Source organism: Microtus oregoni, unplaced genomic scaffold (assembly GCF_018167655.1).
Source record: "Microtus oregoni isolate MIOR12 unplaced genomic scaffold, Mior012 000049F_ref0000343, whole genome shotgun sequence".
Taxonomy (NCBI): domain Eukaryota; kingdom Metazoa; phylum Chordata; class Mammalia; order Rodentia; family Cricetidae; genus Microtus; species Microtus oregoni.
This window is the reverse complement of record NW_024543223.1, coordinates 5,378,559-5,400,547: the sequence shown is the minus strand read 5'-3', so window position 1 is coordinate 5,400,547 and position 21,989 is coordinate 5,378,559. Positions and strand designations below refer to the sequence as shown.

General features: G+C 49.9%; 1 protein-coding gene across 2 annotated transcripts; it reads left to right on the top strand.

The window, feature by feature from the left end:
• The first annotated feature begins 519 nt into the window (after positions 1 to 519).
• LOC121436507 (probable tRNA (uracil-O(2)-)-methyltransferase) lies at positions 520 to 21,188 on the top strand. 2 transcript variants are annotated; one of them, XM_041636477.1, is made up of 11 exons: positions 520 to 1,015; positions 3,071 to 3,185; positions 4,334 to 4,553; positions 6,109 to 6,177; positions 7,210 to 7,317; positions 7,996 to 8,067; positions 11,842 to 11,948; positions 13,735 to 13,918; positions 14,823 to 15,252; positions 17,619 to 17,735; positions 20,519 to 21,188. In XM_041636477.1, the coding sequence occupies exons 1-11, from the start codon at positions 520 to 522 to the stop codon at positions 20,746 to 20,748; spliced, it is 2,148 nt and encodes a 715-aa protein (XP_041492411.1). In that variant the 3' UTR covers positions 20,749 to 21,188. The 2 variants fall into 2 exon arrangements, with proteins under 2 accessions (XP_041492411.1, XP_041492409.1); XM_041636475.1 differs by having other exon boundaries at positions 881 to 1,015; positions 4,363 to 4,553.
• The last annotated feature ends 801 nt before the right edge of the window (positions 21,189 to 21,989 follow it).

Here is a 21,989-nt window from a genome sequence, read left to right as displayed (position 1 = left end):
ATGAAAGAGCCAGATAACCATTGTAGGTACCTGCATTCCAACTCTCAACAATCACGAAATTATTTCTAGTCAACCAACCTTGTAGAATTCTCCATGTCGTGTGGCTTTCTGCTGGGAGCACCGGTTATGTTTGATTTGCTAAAGTAACGACGCCTCCCCCATACTTCCCTCGGTGTTACCAGCTTTGCCCTGCAAGAGGTAGAACCTATGGGGCCAAATTTCATTTTAGGGGCATAAAATGGATACACTGCTCTTAGGAAACTCTTATCCCCACGCAGGAAAGCAAGTCAGAGAACAAGAGAAGAGGTCCAGTGCCTGCGCTTTCAGCCGAGCAGGCTCCCGGGAGACTCGGTCCACTTGGCGTTCCACGCTCCGCTCCGCCCTCGTCACTGCTCTGTGAGGGCGCCTCACCGGAGGGTACCGCCCACTGTACAAAACAGAGAGCCGACTTCCGCTTCTAGCTCCGAGACGTCAGCGCGCTGCCGGGTTACGTCATCGCAGCGCGCCGTGCGCGGAGACATGGCTGAGCTGGGCAGAGTGCGGTTGTCTGACCCCGATGCTCTGCTACCCACGGGCTTCTGGGTCGCCGTGGCCGTGTGGCTGGAGAGGCCACAGGTGGCCAATAAGCGCCTGTGCGGCGCCCGCACCGATGCCCGCAGGAGCGCTTCCCTGCCCCGCGCCCAGACAGAGAAAGGACCGTGTCGGGGACAGGAACCCGGGCTGGAGGAGCATGACGCGGGCGAACCCGGACAAGCTTCTCCCGAGGGAGAGCCAGGCTTAGGACCTAGGGGCAGCGAAGGCGACGTCTCCGCGGCTGACCTGGACTCTCTGTGGGACCGAGTCTCCCAAAGCCTTGTCCACGACAATCCGGAAATGTTGGCCTTCATCTCTGGGCCCGCGATGGGTTCTCAGCCTGAAGCCCCTCAGAAGCTCGACCTGGTTCTCAGAACTGTCATCCCGAAAGCGAGTCCTCGCTGCCCGCTTACAGCACCGAAGAAAGAACTGGTGGTGCAAGGTGGGAGCGTAGTGGGAAGAGCGCGAATAGATTGAAAAGCGTTTGCTTTTTGAGACAGGGTCATATATGGCCTGGAATTTGCTTTGTAGACCAGGCAAAAAGAGAGACCTACCTGCCTCTGCCTCCCAGGTGTTTGGTTTAAAGACATGTGCCAATGTGTGCGGTCTGAGATGCATGTATTCACAGGTCTCTAACGTAGTTGTAGGGCCTGTCTCTTTGCAACGTGTGGAGGTCGTGGACGTTGAGTGGCTTTGAGAGATACATGGGAAGTGTCCTCAGTAGAGGATGGGATTGTTGAACAGATGCTGGAGGTCTGGAAGGCTTCCGGGAGAGGTGAAGGATGGGCTGGATGTTGGAGGATACTTTAGCATCTGTAGAGGTAGCTGAGCGGGAATCTGCCCCGAGAGGTGACTTGTGACAGAGCCTATTGAGACCACATATTCTTGAGTATTGAGCCCGGGTGGATGGCAGCCTGTTGGTCATCAGTAGTGGTTGTACTTCAGACATGAACTTTGTAATCCTAGCCTTGAGATTTCAGAGATCCCTGCCTTGAATTTAACCCCACAATGTGTTGACTTCCCAGTTGCCACTCTGTAGTAGCAGATTGCTGCAAATGTAATGGCTGGTGGAACAAACTGACCCTTGCTCAAAGACAGGGGTGGGGGGTGGGGGATCAGAATCCTGGTGGGCTCTGCTGATTTCCAGGTACTGGACTCTTGCAAGGCCCAAATCCAAAAACTGGCTGACTGGGCTCTTCCCAGAAGTCTCTGGGAAAGACTGGGCCTCTGGGCTGTCAGGATCCAGTGTTTAGGGTTGTAGAATTGGGGTCAGTGTTTTGCTCCTAGAGGCCTCTTTGATTCTTTTGTCGTGGCCCCTGCATCTTTATGCCTGCAGCATTGCCTGGCCCTTTGATGCTCTGAATGGATCTCCCTGATGTCCTACCCTGCATCCACCTGTAGAAAGTACACCACCAGTTGGTGCTGATGGGAATGAGTTTGGCCACTCAATAGCCCAGAGTACTTTCCTTTATAAGGTCTACAAAGTTCCTCCTTTACATAATACCACATACTCCTGAGTGATGAGCTTTAGGGTATGGACATCTTTGGGGACCCCTGTGGGTCTCTTGGGCTGTCGTCACTGTAGGTGCATGCTGCTTCCTACATACTATTGACTGCCTCTCTGCCTTCCCAAGACATCTCAAGTGCTGTGTTCGGGGCCTTGGAACCTCTGGTGGAGTGTAGTTCTGTTGTCATTATTGTCAGCACATTAATTCTTTTCCATCTCCCAACTATCTTTACTGAGCTGTGCAAGCTTTAAATGGGGCCTGTCCAGAAGGGAAGCGTGCTGGCTGCTTGGAAGAGGGAAGCTAGATAGAATTCCCCTTCCTTTCTTTCAGAGAGGCACCATCTCTCCATTAGCAGTGCTAATATGAGGATTGCTTTCTCCTCAGGCTTCTGCAAGAGACTCATCACAGTATTCACCTCCATATATGAGCCCCCATGGCATGGCTTTAAACTTAGCTGTAGGACTCTGTGCCTCAGTTTCTTCATTTGCAAAATCGGATACTAATAGATTAGTGAAATTACTCACTATAGGGTGCTTAAAACAGTTGGTGGTGCATGATACATACTTTTCAATATGGACCTGGCACATAAGCCTGTCATTCCAACACTGGGAGGTGGAGGCACAAAGATCAGTTCAAAGCCAGGCTCAGCTACATAGCAAATTTGAGGCCAGTCTGTACTACATGCACCTCTATCTTAAAAAACAAACAAATCACTGGATGTGGTGGCTCGTGCCTTTAGCTCCAGTACCCAGGTGGCAGATCTCTGAGTTTTAGACCAGCCATGGCTATGGCTACATGGTGAGACCTTGTCAAAAAAAAAAAAAAAAGACATCTTAATGTAGAGAGCCATCTAAGGTTACCAGTTGATGAGGTACAAGGCCATTGGGCCTGAATAGCAGTCCAGGTTCTTCATCTACAGCCGAGGGTCTCCACCAGGGACAGAGTTTAGAGCTGTGGCGGTGACCTGTTGGCTTTGTCTTTTCCCTCAGATGTCACCAATGGGAGTGTCACCTTTTTACCCTTGGAAGAAGATGGTGAGGGGAATTTGGAGGTTAAGATGAGCAATGTGTATCAGCTCCAGCTCCATCACAGTGAAGGAGAATGGTAAGAGTCGGATGCCACTCTGTTGCACTGCTGTGTGATGTCCTATCCCTGGGCAGCTGGAAGGTTCTGGGGGTGCAGAAGAGCCAAGGTCTTATGTTGGTGGGATGGTCTCAGATGTACACTACAGTCACCACTCTGCCGGTTCCTGGTGCTGGTCCTGAGTTGGGGATTACTATGTAGCTGGAGTCCCCAGTCTCTATGTTCCACGTGGCCTTCATGGTCTGCAGCAGCGAGTTAGGATGCTCTTGCTAGTCAGCTTTCTGTTGTTGTGGCAAAATACCAAAGGGAATCACCTTCAGGGAGTTTCAAGGGCAGGGAGATGACTCCATTCACAAAGGTGCTTGCTTCAGATCTTACAACCTGAGTGATCTCCAGAACACACATGATGGAAGGAGAGAATCTGAGCATGCACACACAGACACACATGCGTGTGTGGACATACACAGACACATACACACAGATATACATGTATGTATGTAGTAGTTTTTACAAGGTCTCAGAGGTTTTAGTTTGTGGTCTCTCTTCGATTTTTGGGCCTGTAGTGAAAAGCTAGGAGCGTGTGCTTTAGTCAAGCCTCTCACTCGGGGCAGCCAGGAAGCTGACAGCAAGAGGGAGCCATAGACAAATTCTGCCCTTCAGGAGTGCACCTCCCCCTCCCTACTTCCTCCAACAGAAGCTCACCCTCTAAAGCTCCCACCACTCCCAATGGCCCATACGCTGTGTTCATCAATGAGTCAGCCTGTTGATGAGGTTGGTTCTCTCGTGGTCCAGCCACTTCCAGCGGCCACACCTATAAACTTGGATGAACTGGGGACCAAGCCTTCAATGCAGGAGCCTTTGGAAGACCTTTCAAATCTAGGCCAAATTCATAGGAACTCTAATCCCATCATCATGCTGCTGTTTGTAGAGTTTGATCCTGTCATAGTTTAGAGCCCTGCTTGTTACACAGTGTAGACTTGTCACTCAGTGGTGTAACAGTGCCTGTTGTGTGCCTTGACAGGCCCTGGGTTTGATCACAACCACACACACACACAGAGTGTGAGAAAAAAGATGTTTTAGTTCCTGCTGTCTTCTGGGGAATAAACATATAACTTAATAATAAGAATTGAAGCCAGCTCTTCTTACTGGTATTTCTCTTATTTTTGAAGGTTCATATCTGTTTTAATTTTCTGTCCAGAGAGGTGGCATTCAGATGGCGTTGTCTATCCTAAACCTGCCTGGCTTAGAGAAGAACTGCTGTCCAAGCTGGCCAGGTGGGCCGTGGAGAACAGGAAGAGTGAATTTAAAAGCACCCTTTCCCTGGTATCTGTCCTGCGCTACAGCAGGCTGTACCAGGAGCTCAAAGAGAAGTACAGAGACATGGTAAAGGTAATGCTCCGGGAGTGTCCGAGGTCCGCCATTTAACAGGTGACACAGCCAGTGCCTGCCCGGGAGACTCTTCCCTGAGGGCATCCTATCGAGTTCAGGCACCACACTGAAAACCCACTGTGGGTGCAGGCAATGTAAACCAAGTGGGTGTTCCGATACAGTTTTAAACTCAGGAGTAAACTTTTTTATATTTTTCAGGAACTCAAAAGGGAAATTTTAATCAAAAAATATTAAACATTGTGTTAGTTACTATATTATAACATTTACATTTTGTTTAAATTTAATTTTTGTTTTTTGAACTAAGATTACCCTGTAGCCCATGTTAGCCTGAAACTCATGGGCTTCCTGTCTTATCCTCCCAAGTGCTAAGGTTACAAGCATGTGCCACCATGTGGGCCTGACTAGTTAAAATTTTAAATAATTTATATGTGTGTCTGTCTGTGTGGGGATATGTGCGTAGGCCTGCAGTTGCCCACAGACGTAACAGGGTGTTAGATCCCCTGGAGTCCATGCAGTGGTGGTGAGCTGCCTGACTTGGGTTCTTTGCAAAAGCAGAAAGCTCTCTAACCGCAGAGCTGTCTCAGTAGCTCTGGCCCCATTTACTTACAGGTGTTACTAAAGCAAGTGCTCCAAAAAAAAAAAAAAAAAAAAAAAAAGCAGCATGCTTCCTGACAACACGGCCTTGAGCTAGTCCTTGTGCTTATAGGGCAAAGTTACCAAAACCACAGGCTTGAGCCACAGTGACTCATTATAGAGATATGGTTCAGTCTATCTGTACACAGCTAGGCTCCCTTCTCCTGGAGACCCTGGCCCGGGGGTCTTCTGTGGACTCTCCATACCTTTAAGAAGGTACTCCTGTTTTTCAGCTTTTAGATTGTTCCCAGGACAATCTAAAATAAGGTTTGTCCCTTATGTCACTCACTGGCCTCGTCAGTTCTGTACATGGCTGACTCTCAAGGTGCGTTATTGTCCTGCCTGTCAGCAGAGCCTGGCCCTGAGCACTTGGCCTAGTCTCCTGAGTCCGTCTGTGTCTGTGTGCATGCTCACATGTGTATGTGTGAGGGTGGATACACCTGTGCGTACATGTGCAGTCCGAGGAGAATGTCATGTGACGTGCTCGTCACTGGGGTTTTCCACTGAACTTGGAGCTAGGCCGGCAGTCAGCAAGCCCCAGTGGTCCTCCTATTTCCAGTGACCCATGGCCATACATGGCTTTTCATGTGGGTGTTGACGATCTGAATCCTTATCTTCATGTGAAGCAAGTTCTTTACCGACTGAGCTTCCTTCCTAGCCCTGCCCTCCTCCTTCATTTCATTAGAATTATCTTTATCCGGATAAACTGACTTTTTTCTGTATTGGACATCTTAAACTATATTGTTGATGCTTTGGATCTCTTTGTGTGGGGCACTTTCTGTTCCATACACGCAGTGTAGTACTTGTGTTCTTGTATGAAGCTCTCTTAGTTGTAGTTGGTTTGACTTAGGCTGTTAGGAAATACTTTAAGTTGTTCAAGGCAATTTCACAGCTATTTACATATTCCCTAAAAACATTTTAGGTTTGGCCTGAAGTAACAGATCCTGAAAAGTTTGTCTATGAAGACGTGGCCATCGCTACATACCTGCTGGTAAGAGCACTTGGCAGTGTTCACTCATGGAGTGTCTGAACCTTGCTTCTGGCAGATGCTGCTAGCTGGGGTGGACCAGTCACTAAGTCAGGCTTGTGGTTTGCTCTGCTGTGAAGTGACTTCACGTCCTGCATGAGCACAGAGCGAATGTGTATCAGTTATTGGGGCGTAAGAGGGCAGATGGGCAGGAGTCAGTGAGACACAGTTGTCACTGTGGAGGCACTGACGATCCAGTGCCACCTAGCTGCAGCCTGGGCCTCTCTCTTCTAGTCTGTCCTTAACTTGCTGGTTAGCCAGCTCAATTGGACACTTCTTTAACTCAGTGCTCCTGATTTTCTTATCTATAAAGCATTTAAACTAGAGCTTCCCAGTTTCCCTTTAACTTGTAGTTCTCTTAGTTTAGGGCACAAGGTTCTTTTGGTTGATAAGGCATGCAGAAGGTAAAGAAACCCTGAATCGTCTTGGCGTGCTTGTGCCTGGAGATGACCACTGGATGTGGATGCCATTTTTACGGTGCTGGGATCAAACCCAGGACCTTGTGTGCTGGGCTCACTCTAACATGGTTACCTCTGAGCTATACCCCGGCCCTGAATGAATGTAGCATCAGAGGAGAAGAGTGGGGCTGGGGGACCCCGTGTCCTCGGGCCAAAGTCCCCATCTGTTCCGCACATTCGTGTCACCCGTCTGGGAGCCCTGGGCCTTGGGAGAAGTTTCTCCATCCTTCCCCGCTCCCCCCCCCCCCCCCCCCCGTGGCATTAGTGTTTGAGTCTTTATTTTTCTTTATAATACTCGGACTGGAACCCAGGGTCTCACACATGGCAGGCAAGTGCTCTATTACTGAGCCATTTGTCACAACTCTCTTTCTAAAATCTTGAGACAGGATCCCACCAGGTTTCCCAGGCAAGCCTTGAGCTTACAGTCCTCCTGCCTCATCTTCCCAGGATGGCACGTGTGTGCCTTTTTCTGTTAGGTTTGTTCTGGAACAGCATGAGGCAACATGTGGGTTTTCTTTACTTTTGTCTCTTTCCTCAGATCCTATGGGAAGACGAGAGAACCGAGAGGGGAGTCACCACCAAGCAGTCCTTCGTGGACTTAGGGTGCGGAAATGGCCTCCTGGTTCACATCTTGAGCAGTGAGGGGGTGAGCATGGCTCTGTTGTCTTGTCTTAAGGGTCCTATAGGTTGGGCAAAGGGGACCCATGTTTCTTGTTTTTAATTTTTTGAGGCAAGGTTTCAGTAGCCTAGTGCTGGCTGTGTCGTCCAGGTTAGCCTCAGACTCACAGAGAAGCGCCATCCCTGACTCCAGAGTGTGCAGCCACCCAGTTCCAACAACACTTCTTGCCTGGACTCGAGTCAGCCTGGCTCAGAGTGGTGCCCACAGCTTCAAGCTTGAGCTTTCTGGGGTGTTTATAAAGGAGTCCTTTGCAGTGGTGTCCCTGTGAAGACCTGGAAGCTGGGTTTCCGTGGTGACAGAAAGGTTCTGTGGCCCTCTACCCAAGTGGGGGAATCAATAAGGTTGCAGCAGGGTGCAGAGATCTTGATGGGACTGATCACAAGCTTGCCTTCCCCTGCGTGTTCCCTGGGCACTGCCTTGGGACATAGGCTACTGTGGTCCCATTTGAAGATCTGTGGTGATCATTGGCAGGGTGTGAGTTCTCACTAGCCATTTAGGTGTGTAGTGTTGCCAGGAGTTGAGAACTGTGCCCGTCATGTCCTGCCTTTCCCGTGTGGCAGGGCAGTGCCTGCAGACTTGTTTTTTTGTGCCAGCTTACTGTAGTTGCCCGAACCTAACCCATGATTTCAAAACTACTTATTTCAGCATCCAGGCAGAGGGATTGATGTCCGAAGAAGGAAGATCTGGGACATGTATGGACCCCAAACTCAATTGGAGGTACTGCTCTCCCCGCTACCCCCCACAAATCTGTTCTAGCAAGACTTGTCTCCTAGAGTCAGCTGTTGGCAGGGGCACCTCTGGATTCAGTCACTGTAGGAGTTCACTTTAGTGTGAGTGCTCTGACATAGGAAGGAGAGTCAAGGGACACTTTGAGCTCTGCCCAGCCTCTGGTTACAGTGACCTTGCTGGAGACCTTCTTCCCTGAGCTATGCTGTTCATGTGTGTGCATAGGAGATGCTCCATGCTGTCTACAGTGGGGAGATGCCCCCCCCCCAAGGCCTGCTGCAGGAACCTGTTCAGACACCCGCTCTGAGTGATAACATGCAGCAGCCCCACTGGTCTTGTCTCAGTTAAACCTCTCTGGAAATAACCTCATATACTCAGAAGTGTGTTTCCTAGTGACTCTACACCCCATCAAGTTGGCAATCACAATTAACCATTTCAACATGATGAGCACCAAGTATTCATCAGTGCCACCACTGTACCCATGTGCCCCCACTGCCCCAGACACTGCCTACAGCTGCCACTGTACCCATCTGCCCACAGCTGCCACAGTGACAGCCACTGCTGCCCAGTCACTGCCCACAGCTAATACTGTTCATCTGCAGCAAAAAGTACAACTTTAGAGACTGTTGCATTTTCATTCATCATACCTCTTTTTCAAGTTGAGATGATATGACAAAGGCTTGAGGGGCAAGGAGCTCACTGCCAGTCCCTCAACTCATTCTTCCTTCTGTATTCATGGTTGCTTTCCCAGGGATTCTTAATTGCTTGTTGGTTTATGTTATAGGAAATTTTGTGTTTTGATTATTATATGGCAAGGGGAAGGGTTTTTTTTTGTTTTGTTTTGCTTTGTTTTTTTTTGTTTGTTTGTTTTTTGTTTTTTTTTTGATCCAGTCTATTCAGTGTTCTGTATGCTTCTTGTACCTTCATAGGAATATCCTTCTTTAGGTTGGGAAAGTTTTCTTCTATAATTTTGTTGAATATATTTTCTGGGCCTTTGAACTGTAATTCTTCTTCTTCTACCCCTATTCTTAGGTTTCGTCTTTTTATGGTGTTCCAGATTTTCTGGATGTTTTGTGATGAGAATATGTTGGATTTGCTGTTTTCTTTGAACAGTGTGTTTATTTCCGCTATAGTATCTTCAGTATCTGAGGTGAACTTTTTTAATTCCAACACTTGGGAAATAGAGGCAGGAGGATCAGCTATATAATGACTACAAGCTAACCTTGCATGAGCCCTGACCTTAAAAATAGGAAAGAAATTTGAGAAATGTTTTTAGAACTGGGCATGGTGACATATGCCTTTAAGCTCAGCTCTTGGAAGGCAGAGACAGACAAACTCTGAGTTCTATACCAGCCTGGTCTACCTACTGTTGTTGGTTGTTTTACTCTTTTGGCTCTTTGCTCCTTGTCTCTTAGTGGGCCCACCACCCAGCTCCCAAATAAATCACACAGCAGCTTATTCTTATGACTGCCTGGCCTTAGCTTGGCTTATTTCTAGTCAATTTTTTTTTTAACCTGAATTAATCCATCTACCTTTTGCCTCCGAGCTTTTATCTTTATCCTACATATCTCTCTCTCTCTCTTTCTCTCCCTTCCCCCCCCCCCCCGGTTGTGTAACTGGCCCCTTCTTTTCTCGTCCCTTGATCTTTTCACTCCTCCATCCTCCTCTGATTTCTCCTGTTTATTCTCTTTACCTGCCAGCCCCGCCTATCCCTTCTCCTAGCTATTGGCCATTCAGCTCTTTTTTTTTTTTTCTTTTTTTTGATTTTCGAGATAGGGTTTCTCTGTGTCTTTGGAGCCTGTCCTGGAACTAGCTCTGTAGACCAGGCTGGTCTCGAACTGCCATTCAGTTCTTTATTAGACCAATCAGGTGTTTTAAGCAGGTAAAATAGCACAGATTCACAGTTAAACAAATGCAACATGAAAGAATGCAACACATCTTTGCATCATTAAATAGATGTTCCTCAGCCTAAACAAATGTAACACATCTTAAATTAATATTCTTCAGTAGTCTACAGAGTGAATTCTTGGCCAGCTAGTGCTAAATAGTGAGACCTTATGTCCAAAAAGAAAGATGCTTTTAGCGTCTCGAATTTGAGGACTGTTGGTCAGCTGGCAGGTGCATAGGGAGCCCTTCAGGTGGATGTGCAGTTCATAGATCCTCATGGTTGGTGCCTAAGACTCTGAATTTTGTGTGAGACTGATAATCCACAGGAGTGATGTAGCAGAGTCAGCATCCCTGTGTCCTCAGTTGGGTCTTAACCCTCTGCTTGGAATGAACTTCAAACTGTCCCACTAGTAAGTCCTAACTGAAGGAGTGGCTGGTTGGTGTGAGGAGCTTTTAGGAAATGTATAGAAGTTTGAGCTGTTTATTAGGGGTACCCAGCACTTGACTCAGGAACCCCTTCTAGTCCCAGTGCCAACATTGCTGGTTCTAGTGTTGAGTATTTCAGTGGAAGTCGGTTGTACTTTCTGCCTGAGCTGTGTGCTGCTGGTGTATTTCCCAGTGAGTTTGTTTCTAGCTGCATTTGTATGGTGTCTGTGGTAGTAGCTCTGCCTAGAAATCCCATCCATCTTGACTTAAGCTTCTTTCTTTTTTTAAAAAAAAAAAATATTTATTTATTTATTATGTGTACAGCATTCCTTCGGTGTGTGCCCACAAGCTAGAAGGGGGCGCCAGGTCTCATTATAGATGGCTGAGAGCCACCATGTGGTTGCTGGGAATTGAACTCAGGACCTCTGGAAGAGCAGTCAGTGCTCTTAACCACTGAGCCATCTCTCCAGCCCCTTAAGCTTCTTTCTAACCCTGTTCAGTGCAAGTGTGTTTAGAATTCCTTGTTAATATGTTGCCATGATGATCTCAGATTGTCTTAAGTTTGTGCATCAAACAAGATGGTTTCAATTTGCTATATTGAGAAGACTTTTGTGAAGTAAGTCTGGCTGTTTCCAGGGCAGTGCAGCCTGGTAATGGCAACCCAAAGTATAAATAAGCTCTTGATTCATGAAGAGACAAGCGGGAAGGTTTACATGTAGAGTGAGTGCAATGATAATAAATGTTGCTAAAGGCTTGTTTTCCTTTGTGGCGATGCACTTGGCAATTGGCCAATTGTACATTCAGTGTCTCAGCGTCTGTGTAAACAGCACCACAGTTGTAATGCTTCTACTGTGAGGCCTGCCATAGGGAGCTAACAGTCCTACTGTGAGGACTGGTGTAGAGCAGTGCTGGAGAGGCAGGCATGGTTAGAGTGCTACTCCAACCCCTGGGTTCCATCCTGCACCATCTCAAGTTGTGATGGACCTCCTTCCTCTCTGTTTACCAGTCAGTTCTCTGAGATGTCACTCAGTAATTCGAGGCTGGCTTCTGACCTCCAGGAAGGGTGACGTGCAGAAACTCAGAAGGCAGGTGGGTGAGATGTCACTACTGAGAGTTCACTGACCATAGTGACAGAATAGCCCAGAACTGAGCAGACTTCATGTCCTCTTCTCAGAGGGGACCAGTCGTCAGCTGTGTCTCTGTTGGTTGCTTTCTGTGTTTATGCAGGAAACAAGTTTTAGTCATCACCCAGAAAAGTGCTCTTTTGGGGGACCCCAAAAGTTGCCAGGGATTTGTGTCCTTGGAGACCAACTATGGGCAGGACAGTCACCTCCTCCTCATAGTAAGCTGCGCACCGTGGAGGCCTAGGAGGATCAGTGTAGGTGGACTATGAGTCATGGCAGAGCTTCTGGCAGACATACTGATTGCTTCCTCTCCTGTGACATTCTTAAGGAAGGTTCCATCATCCCGAGTGACAAGACCCTGTTCCCTGGTGTTGATTGGCTGATTGGTAACCATTCTGATGAGCTCACTCCCTGGATCCCTGTCATTGCAGCCAGGTGAGTAGGAAAGGCAGGTGGTTGTTTCTTCCTGTGCACTGATGCCCACGGTAGCGGCCCCTAGTCACTGTGGCAGTGCGGCAACTGACAGGGTAACTTAGAGCATTGAAATGACGGTAGCGTAGATATATTGAGTAAATTTAAATCTACCTGCTTTTCTTTTGAAACTGTAGCTATTAGAAATCCTAAGCCACACACGTGTTTCCTCTTGTGTTCTGTCAGCCAACATTGATCCCAGTTATGTCATCTTACAGATTTCTGTCCCATGTTCATAGGTGTGCACCTTTTTTGGAAAGTATGCTGGTTTTAGAGGGTTTGACTTCCTTAGACAGATCCGCTGCACACTTAGACAACACTTTGTAGAGTCTGAAACACTGCCAGTGCCTTCAGCCCCACCTCTCTTAGTCTTCCATCAGGGCCTCTCCCCACCAGGACTCTGAGCTGTTTGTGCTCCTAACTCCACTCCAGGTCAAGTCTGAAACTTACCTTTGCTGTCCTGTCTTGAAATCCACATTTTTTTTTCTTTTTCAAGATAGGATTTCTCTGTAGCTTTAAAGCCTGTCCTGGAATTCACTCTGTAGACCAGGCTGGCCTTGCACTCAAAGAGATCCACCTGTCTCTGCCTGGGCTGGGGTTAAAGGCGTGCGCTGCCACCACCCATCTGCTGTCCTCCCTTATTTTCTGATTGCTACCTGAAGTTCCAGCTCTAGAAAGCTGATGCCACAGTGGGCCAGAGTAACTACACAGGAAAATTATTTTTTATTAATTCAGTTTCTGTTTTGTTGAAAGATACAATGTGCTGCATGGGTTTTAGAGATCTGTGGGAAACGATTTGGTGTGGTGACTATGCCTGTAACCCCAGTACATTGAAGGTGGAGACAAAAGTTAGGATTAAATGGTGCATTTGAGTGCATTTGCATCTGGGCCACATGAGACCCGTTGGCCTTAAAAAAGTAGATAAGAAAGACCTATTACTTTAGATGTCAGAATACCAGGAGCAGCTTAGGTACTTGACCTTCTGCTGCTTGTGCATGCTGTGATGTGCCTACTTATCTGGTTCTCTGTGCTGGGTTCCTCTGGTCTTCCTGGGTCTCTGCTGGGTTCCTCTGGTCTTCCTGGGTCTCTGTGCTGGGTTCCTCGGGTCTTCCTGGGTCTCTGCTGGGTTCCTCTGGTCTTCCTGGGTCTCTGTGCTGGGTTCCTCTGGTCTTCCTGGGTCTCTGCTGGGTTCCTCTGGTCTTCCTGGGTCTCTGTGCTGGGTTCCTCTGGTCTTCCTGGGTCTCTGTGCTGGGTTCCTCAGATCTTCCTGGGTCTGTATGCAGGGTTCCTCAGATCTTCCTGGGTCTCTATGCAGGGTTCCTCAGATCTTCCTGGGTCTCTATGCAGGGTTCCTCGAATTTTCCTGGGTCTGTATGCAGGGTTCCTCAGATCTTCCTGGGTCTATATGCAGGTTTCCTTGGATCTTCCTAGGTCTCTGTAAAGGGCGCCTTGGATCTTCCTGGGTCTCTGTGCAGGGCTCCTTGGATCTTCCTGGATTTCTGTGCTGGGTTTCTAGGGTCTTCCTTGGTCTGCACTGGGTTTCTAGGGTCTTCCTTGGTCTGTGCTGGGCTCCTTGGGTCTTCCTGGGTCTGTGCTGGGCTCTTCGAGTCTTCCTGGGTGTGTTCTGGGTTCCTCAGGTCTTCCTGAGTCTGTGCTGGGCTCCTCAGGTCTTCCTGAGTCTGTTCCGGGTTCCTTGGGTCTTGGTCTGTGCTGGCCTCCTAAGGATTTCCTGGGTCTCTTCCTCCTCTAGGTCTTCCTACACCTGCCGTTTCTTCGTCCTGCCCTGCTGTTTCTTTGACTTTGTGGGGCGATACCACCGGCGGCAGAGCAGGAAGACACAGTACCGTGAGTACCTGGACTTCGTGCTGGAGGTGGGACTTTCCTGTGGCTTCCACATGCAGGAAGACTGCCTCAGGATTCCTTCTACCAAGCGGGTATGTGCCAGGGCAGGGCGGGGCTGGGGAGTGTGTTCTGCTTGGGGCTCTTCCAGCGTTTCCTTCAGAGCCCATCTTCAGGCCTGCACCTTTTTCCCAAGTGGCGTCATGCCAGCAAGTCTTGCTCCTCTGGGTTGGAGAAGGTTCAGTCTGGGGTGTCAGAGATCTGTGTTTGGCACCTGCCATTCCACTGCTCATCATGAAAACCAAGGAAGCTCATGCGGTTTCTGACCCAGTGTTACCGTTGGGTAGTATGGGAGGTGCCCAGTCAGTGCTAGACAGCCACACAGCTGGTGAGGACCAAACACATCAGATGCTCCGTTGCTCCAAACTCAGAGTACATGGCAGGACTGAGTGACCGTAATGGAATTCCGTTGGCCCCTTTTGCTGTGCACTCTAACTCTGGAGTTAATGACCAGGGGAAAGTGTGGAGGAAGTTCCTTAGATGCTTTGGGTACCTGCATTGTTTCGGGTGTCATGCTGGCAGGTTAATACACAGCCTCATTCTTACACAGATTCCCCAGGAACTTTCAGAGGTGAATTGTGTCACTCCTGGGGAAAGGCAGGCCTAATAAAGACCGTCTGAGTGAAGCATTTAGCTAACTTACTCCTTCCACAGATCTGCACCCACATTCCTCACTAGGTTTTATTGTTGGCTTTTTTATTTATAAATCTTGTCTGTTGGTATCTGTTAAAAAAATGGAATTCAGGGCTTAGGGTAGACCTCAGAGGGCAGTGTTTCCCACATGTGCAAGGCCTTGGAATCTATCCCAAGTACAACCAAAAGGCTGAAATAGGATTTCTGTCTTCTTATAACTGATTTCTAAAACTTTGCTCTAAATTGTTATTTAGCACAAGCATGCTTCGTGAAGAATGTTGCAATACGATGTCTCTTCAAACACAGGTCTGCCTCATTGGAAAATCCAGAACATACCTGCCTTCTTCAGAGGTCTGGATGGATGAGCAGAGGACTCGGTACCTCCACAGCAGACAAGGTCACTCCCAATGCCCGCCTGATGAAGGACATACGCCGTCTGCACCCCAGGCAGCTGCCCACGATGCTGGTCCCCAAGACAGCCACAGGACCTGCGACGCTGGGGCCGAGTGCATGCCTGACGCCTTGGCTGCCGAGGGAGGAGTAGCCCCAGCCACAGGGCTCTGGATGCCTGGGTTCTGCCCCAGAGAAAAGGCCGAGCGTGTGAGGAATTGCGCTGCCCTCCCTCGAGACTTTATTGACCAAGTGGTTTTACAAGTGGCAAATTTGTTGTTAGATGGAAAGAACTTAACCACGGGGAGCTCTGAGGACGGGAGTCTGGAGACCTGGAATGAAGGAGGTAGGCCCTAACGCCCCGGGCAGACTCTCTAGCCAGCATGGGCCGTGGGTCTCTGTAGCTCAGTATACCCCAAGGATGAGAGTGAACAGCTGTCCATAGTTTAGGAAAGGAAGGTGGAGGCCAGAGCTGCTGGTGTTCTAGCCTTAGAAATGATGATGCCACCAGAGAACAGGTTGCCAAGTGTCAAAAGCCCCGTTCCCTTGAATGCAAATTCAATACTTTCATTCAGTGCAGTCCCTAAATATAAAACTGTTGCCATGGAAGAGACAGTTGCATCTGATTGCTCATTGGCTGGAACCTGCATATTAGAAACAGGGAAAGTAGGGTTGCTCTTACATTTAAAATTGAGGTTGTCAAAGCTTTCAGCTGCACCCCTTGCTTCCACCTGTGACCACTAGAGGGTGGTAGGGGGCCATCTGCTGACTAGAATCAGGGTTGCATCTGAAGCTGTGAATGTTGCCTAGTTCTCACCCTGCACAGGAGCAAGTGGCCCCTGGCATAGCCTAGAGCAGAATGGCTCCACTCTCATCCCCCATGCCACATCCTCATCTGAGCCTCTTGGGTCCAGGTTTCTTCCAAGTCACTCCCATATGTGACATGGCAGGACCTTCTTGTACGTTCTCCTACAGAACTAACCAATCCTGGGAGGCCCTCTGGGCCACTGTCCAGAGTGGCCTTGACTCAGGTGCCATGTAACTTGAAGACCCAACAGTCTGTGGTTTGGGGCTAGCATCACTGTGTAGATGCTATGATGGGGTCCTTGCAGAAACGTTTCTCCAGAAGGTTGGAAGAACTCAGGGCAGTGCTGGAATGGTGCTATGGATGTGGAGGTTCCTGAGTGCGCTGTGCAGCAGGAGTCCTGGTTTAAGTGAGACGTGCTGGGAATTGGGGGACTGTTAGACGGTGCCTGGCATGGGAGCCCTGAGCTAGCTGGACCCTCTTCAGACCTAGGTCTAGAGACGGCTCTGGGGCCTAGATCTCATCCTTCCTGCTATCGGGTGGAGCACTAGGGTACCATACCTTTGTTGATGGGTGTCCAGAGGCTTAGACTTGTTGGAGGCTCTCAGGTGCCCTTGGGTGAGAAGCATCTCTGTGAGAAGGGAATGGTCCCGGGCCTCTGAGCCCACAGTCAGCCTCTCCCCGCTCTGCCTGGTGGAGGCCTGGGCGTCTCGCTCAGTAAGCCATTCTGGACACTGGGAAGGAGGCCCTTGGGTCTGATTTTAGCCTCCAGCTCTGCTGTGAGACCCAGATGAGCTGCAGTGTGGGGAGGTGACCCATTGTCACCTTAGGCAGAGTAGACTTCCTTGTCACAGGGTATCTGATGAGAGTGTTTTCAGGTGTGTGCAGGGTTTTGAGCAACATTGTGAGTGGGAGAGACCGCACTGTGATACCTGTGGTCCTGTGTCACACTGTTGTGAGTGGGAGTGACCTCACAGTGATACCTGTGGTCCTGTGTCACACCATTGTGAGTGGGAGAGACCTCACTGTGATACCTGTAGTCCTGTGTCACACTGTTATGAGTGGGAGAGACCTCACAGTGATACCTGTGGTCCTGTGTCACACTGTTGTGAGTGAGAGAGACCTCACTGTGATACCTGCGGTCCTGTGTCACACTGTTGTGAGTGGGAGAGACCTCACAGTGATACCTGTGGTCCTGTGTCACACTGTTGTGAGTGGGAGAGACCTCACAGTGATACCTGTGGTCCTGTGTCACACTGTTGTGAGTGGGAGAGACCTCACAGTGATACCTGTGGTCCTGTGTCACACTGTTGTGAGTGGGAGAGACCTCACTGTGATACCTGTGGTCCTGTGTCACACTGTTGTGAGTGGGAGAGACCTCACTGTGATACCTGTGGTCCTGTGTCACACTGTTGTGATGAGTGGGAGAGACCTCACAGTGATACCTGTGGTCCTGTGTCACACCTCTCACTCCAGCCCCCTGTGTGCCTACCAGCGTGGACAGTGCCTGAACGCTCTGATGACAGCTTGGCCAGGAGACACAGCTAAAGGCTTGCCTGTTGGTGCTGCCTCCTCAACTCTGGGCTGTGTCTTGTTTGTATGGTACCAGGAATGTGGGGGTTGGGCCACTCTGTCAGGTGTTGGTAGACTTATTCGATGCTCAGCCTGCCCAGTGGAAGCAAGTGGTTCTGCGTGCTGGCACACTGTGTCACTGTGGCTGGGGTGACCTCTGCCCTGTGTCCTGTGGTTATAGGATGTGGAGTCATTAAACTGTACACACAGGACCCTGCAGCTGCAGCACACACGGGACTTGAAGCTGTAGGATTGGGTTTGGCTTTGGGACCTGACAGTCTGTGCTGGTTACAGTTTGTAATCTGTGGTGTGTGCGGACACCTGCTTTTCCACAGGGAGCCTTTCCCTGGCAGAAGTGGCTGCAGAACTGAGCCCAGAGACCCTGCAGCAGCTGAAGCGGGAGTGTGGAGGCCTACAGACCCTGCTCAGGAATAACCATCAGGTGTTTGAAGGTAAAACCTATGAGGTCACCATACACTGTCCATCCTGCTTGTCCCCAGCAGTTCCTCTCTGTGCATTCTGAAGAACTCTGCTTTTTGTCCCCAATGGCTGTGATACTTAGGTGCTACCTAGATGTTCATAAGAACCAAGTGGACAATATGGCGGCCCTGTGCCCACTCAGCCCATCACCAGCTTGTATCTTAGGGTGAGCCATGGCCATCATTCTCTCTAGGTACACTCCAACCTCGACTCAGGTTGTCCTGTCTAGGATATGCCCTCCATTGCTTCTGTAATGCCTATTCCTCATACAGGGCTGGTAGGCTGGTGCAGAGCTTGCTGGCTGCATCTTGTGTCAGTACAAGAACATTTGTTCACCTGTTTCCTGCAGTAAGAAGCATGCGAAACTGTAGAGCCCTTCAGGCAGGTTGGGGACATGAACCATCTCCTAGACTCTGCTTAATGCCTCCACCTTACCGGGACCCTTGAGTCACCCTCCTAGTAGACTGAGGCTCTGCTCCAACACCGGATTCCATAGCTCCAGAGAGAAAGGGGTCCGTTCTCCACGGGTCATGGCTGCATCCCTGCCCTGCGGGAGTGTTGAGTCTGAGGATGGGGAGTGGAGTATGGCAGTGTCTGCCCAGAGACCCAAGGTGTAGACAGTGCCATGAGGTCACGAGTGTGTAGAACTAGCACAAGTCAGGAAGAGCTGCAGGACCTTCCCGCAGGCCACTTGTGCTTCATGGAGTGTGTGTCTCCCTGACATAGCCCCCTGGAGGTGTTGCTGAAACCAAGAGCCCCACACACACATGTCCAGATGAGCTGCCCAGTGCCTGAAATCTGTGCTTATTTACAAAACTTGAATCAGTTAAAATCCTACAGCCTCAGGGGCCTCCCTGTTTTCCATGTTTTCTTTGGTTTCATGAAGGACCATCGCTCCTGTCCAGTGTAAATATGTGTCTATGGGATTAACCGCTTCTCTGTGAGTTCACTTCGGGGGACAATTAGTTTTGGAATCACTTCTGAGTAAAAGTCTTAGAGATCATTGCCGTGTGAGCATTCTCTTTGCAGTCATGCAGAAAGTATGTGCTGAAGCTGGGGCTTATCTCTGCGTGGCGTTTGGTTTGAAGCTGATGTGACTCTGGGTCATCTGGAGGAGTGTGAGCTCCTGAGGAAGCAGCTTTCAGATAGATGGCTTAGGTCAGCTCGCGTGAACACTGCATGTCCATGCCATGTCAGTATTGACTCCGCCTCGGCTCCACCCCTTCCAGGACTTGCATGGCTGTCTCTTCCTGTCAGCTGGTGAAGCAGCCTCCTCATCTAGAGGACTTAGCCAAGGCTCCGATGAGTTGGTGGCAGTCCAGGCCAGGCGAGCCCCTGGCACTGATGTTCCTGAAGACAGGGCACACCCTCAGTGCTCTTCCTGTTCCCTGGGTCCCAGCATGTTCTAGCCAGAGGCTGCTGTTGTCCAGCAGCTGATGAGTAGAGAATTCTGTTTCTCTGCAGTCCCACAAGCCCCCAGCAGGAGGCAGGAATGAGGGGGAAGACAGCAGAGTTGTTCCCGTAATTCCAGTTCAAATTAGTAGCACATTTCCCAGAGGAGAGCTGTTGGTGGTCTGACTTGAATGACTGGCATGTGCCCTGGAAGGCTGGCCCTTTGGCACCTGACACCATCTTTCCCAGAGTGGTGGCTGTGGGGCCAGCGGGGAGCTGCCTGGCATCCTGTGTAAACTGGGCACACTGGTAATGCCCTGCATACTAGATGTTGGACTCCTTGTATGATTAGTGCTCCCTTTTGGTCTTTATACTTAAGATGGTCTTATCACATAACCTTGCAAAGAGCAACCAGAGTGTAGCTAGGCATGCTACTGGCTCATAGCCATTTGGGGAGGTTTTCCTGCTGGCCACTGTGTCCACAGAGAAGTCCTAAACCAGCATTGAGGGCAGGCTTCATGTCCACTGTGGCTTGGCCTCAGATTGCTTAAACATGTCAAAACTTCTGACAGGGACAGGGACTCGTGGCCACTTGCAGTCAGATGTCCTCCTCCTTCTGGAAGATGCCTTTGAGGCTCCCCTGAGCACAGTTCAGAGAGTTCTGGGCCCACAGTGATTTGAGTTGTGTCCTGTGCTGCACTGGGGAGATCTGCTCTGGGAAACGTCTCTGAGTGTCCTGAAGTGACCTTAACCTGGACTTTAGTCCAGGGAAGACCAACCTCAGCCCGAGGAAGGTGGTTGCATGTGATGTCACTTGACTCTGGGGGTTTCAAGCCATCCCTGAAGATGAAACCCTCCCTGTATTCTAGGTACCATAAGGTCCTCTCAGGACTCATTACTCAGGTTTCCAAGGGAAATATTTATTCCCAGGATGCTGATGATAGCAGCCAGCCTCACTGGAGCCATACCACAGGGGACCCAGAGCCGACAGGAAGCTGTGTTCACACACACACACTCAGCTCAGTTCTGGAGGTCACTGAGCCAGGCTCCCTCAATGAGCCACTTTTCCTCCTCCCGCCATGCTGGCTGCAGGTAGTTTTACAGCCCTGGGGAAGCCAGAAGGTTTGGTTGCTTTGGCCAAGTTTCACATGGAGCTGTTGGCTCCTGAAAATGAAGTGGCAGGGCAGTGGCCACCCTGGCCATTTCCTGACTAATGTGCCCCTTGCACCAGATCCTGCCCAGCAGGACTCATGACTAGAGGTCCTTACCTTGACCCTGCACCCCTCTGTCAAGACCCCCCACAAGGTGGTTCTTCTCAGTTTCTATACACTAATGACGTTCAGGCTTTCTGTTCTAAACTCAGTTCTGAATGGGCAAGTTCACATCCGTGACTGGCGGCGAGAGCTGCAGAGGGAGAAGCCTCCAGAAGCCAAGCGGAGTCTGCCTGCAGAGGTGTTCAAGACGCGCATCTGCTGGTTCTTCACTCACCATCCTGATGGCTGCGTGCTGCCTGCCGCCCTTTGCCCCTTTGCCCATGGGCCTGAAGAGCTGCGCCCGTCCCAAACCTCAAAGAAGCAGAAGCAGGGTCCCTGAGTCACTTCCTCAGTGGTCTCCAGCTGGTGGCTCTGTGGGTCTCCTACCTGTCTCCCTGTCCTGATGACACCCTGTTGGGGTGAACTGACTTTGGTGTGACTGTCTGTGCATAGCCACCGTCAGTCACTGGCACACATCTCCAGGCTGCAGAGCCTGCTCAGCCCTTCTCAGACTGCTCAGATGCCAGAGCCACCGTGTCACCTTCTGCATACATGACCGTCTCATTCTCAGGACTGTGTGCCCAGGTTTCCTCTGCCTGGGAGCTTGCTGCAGGGTGGTCACAGGCTCCTACAAGCAGAGGCACAAGACTTTTCTGTGAGGCCATTCTCAGAGTCCTAGAGAACAGCTTCCAGAGTCACACCCTGCCACCCTTGTTCCAAGGCATAACTCAGATGAACACTGCCTCATCCTTACCCTTCTCTTTGGCACCCTATCCCCAGAAGTGTTTTACAGTTTTTCCTTTCAGAAAAAAATTATTTCCATTTAAATTTATTTTTGGTCTTACACAAAAAGTGGTACTCACTGCATCTCTGCTGAGTGTCTGAAACTTGATATAGAAGTGTCCCGGTGTCATCTGAGCCAAGTGAATGAAGTTGTTTATTCTCAGAGCTGAGGGCCCTGCAGCATCCTGGAGCAGGGCGGCCACCATAGGGTCTTGGTCCCAGCTGATGAAAGCCCACAGAGTTTGTTCCCACCTTTCCTTGCCAGTTTGGCAATCACAACTCCAGAGCAGTGGTAGTGATCTGCACCCAGGCAATGTCGCCACCTCTGTCTTGGATGGGCTAGGCTGTGTGTCCTCAGTGACCAGGATTTGCTCAGAGTTGGGGGAGGGGGGATAGCCTCTGTTCTCATTGGCCCTGCCTGTAATTGCCTTTTCTCTCAGGTCCATAGGGGCCCAGAATCTGCAGGGCCTTCTCCCACCTGACCCTGCAGGTGCCTGAAGATTTAACCTTGGTCCTCTAGTATGTAGTGGCCAGGCTTCCATGGGCAGGGAGCTTGGCCTCCCTGAGATTTTCCTGGGCTCCATGTTAAGGCAGCAAGACTGAGATGTGGGACAGCGTCTTACGTTTCCACTTTTTCTAGTTCTCAAAATCCCATGGTGAAGCCTGGCTTCTGGGAGAAGACTGCAGAAACTCATTCAGAATGAGCTGTGGGCTCACTCCCATGACTGTTTAGTGAGGACAGCTTCCAGAAGCCCCTGCATGGGAAGAATGTGAACAGGGTTAAGGACGTGTGCACGA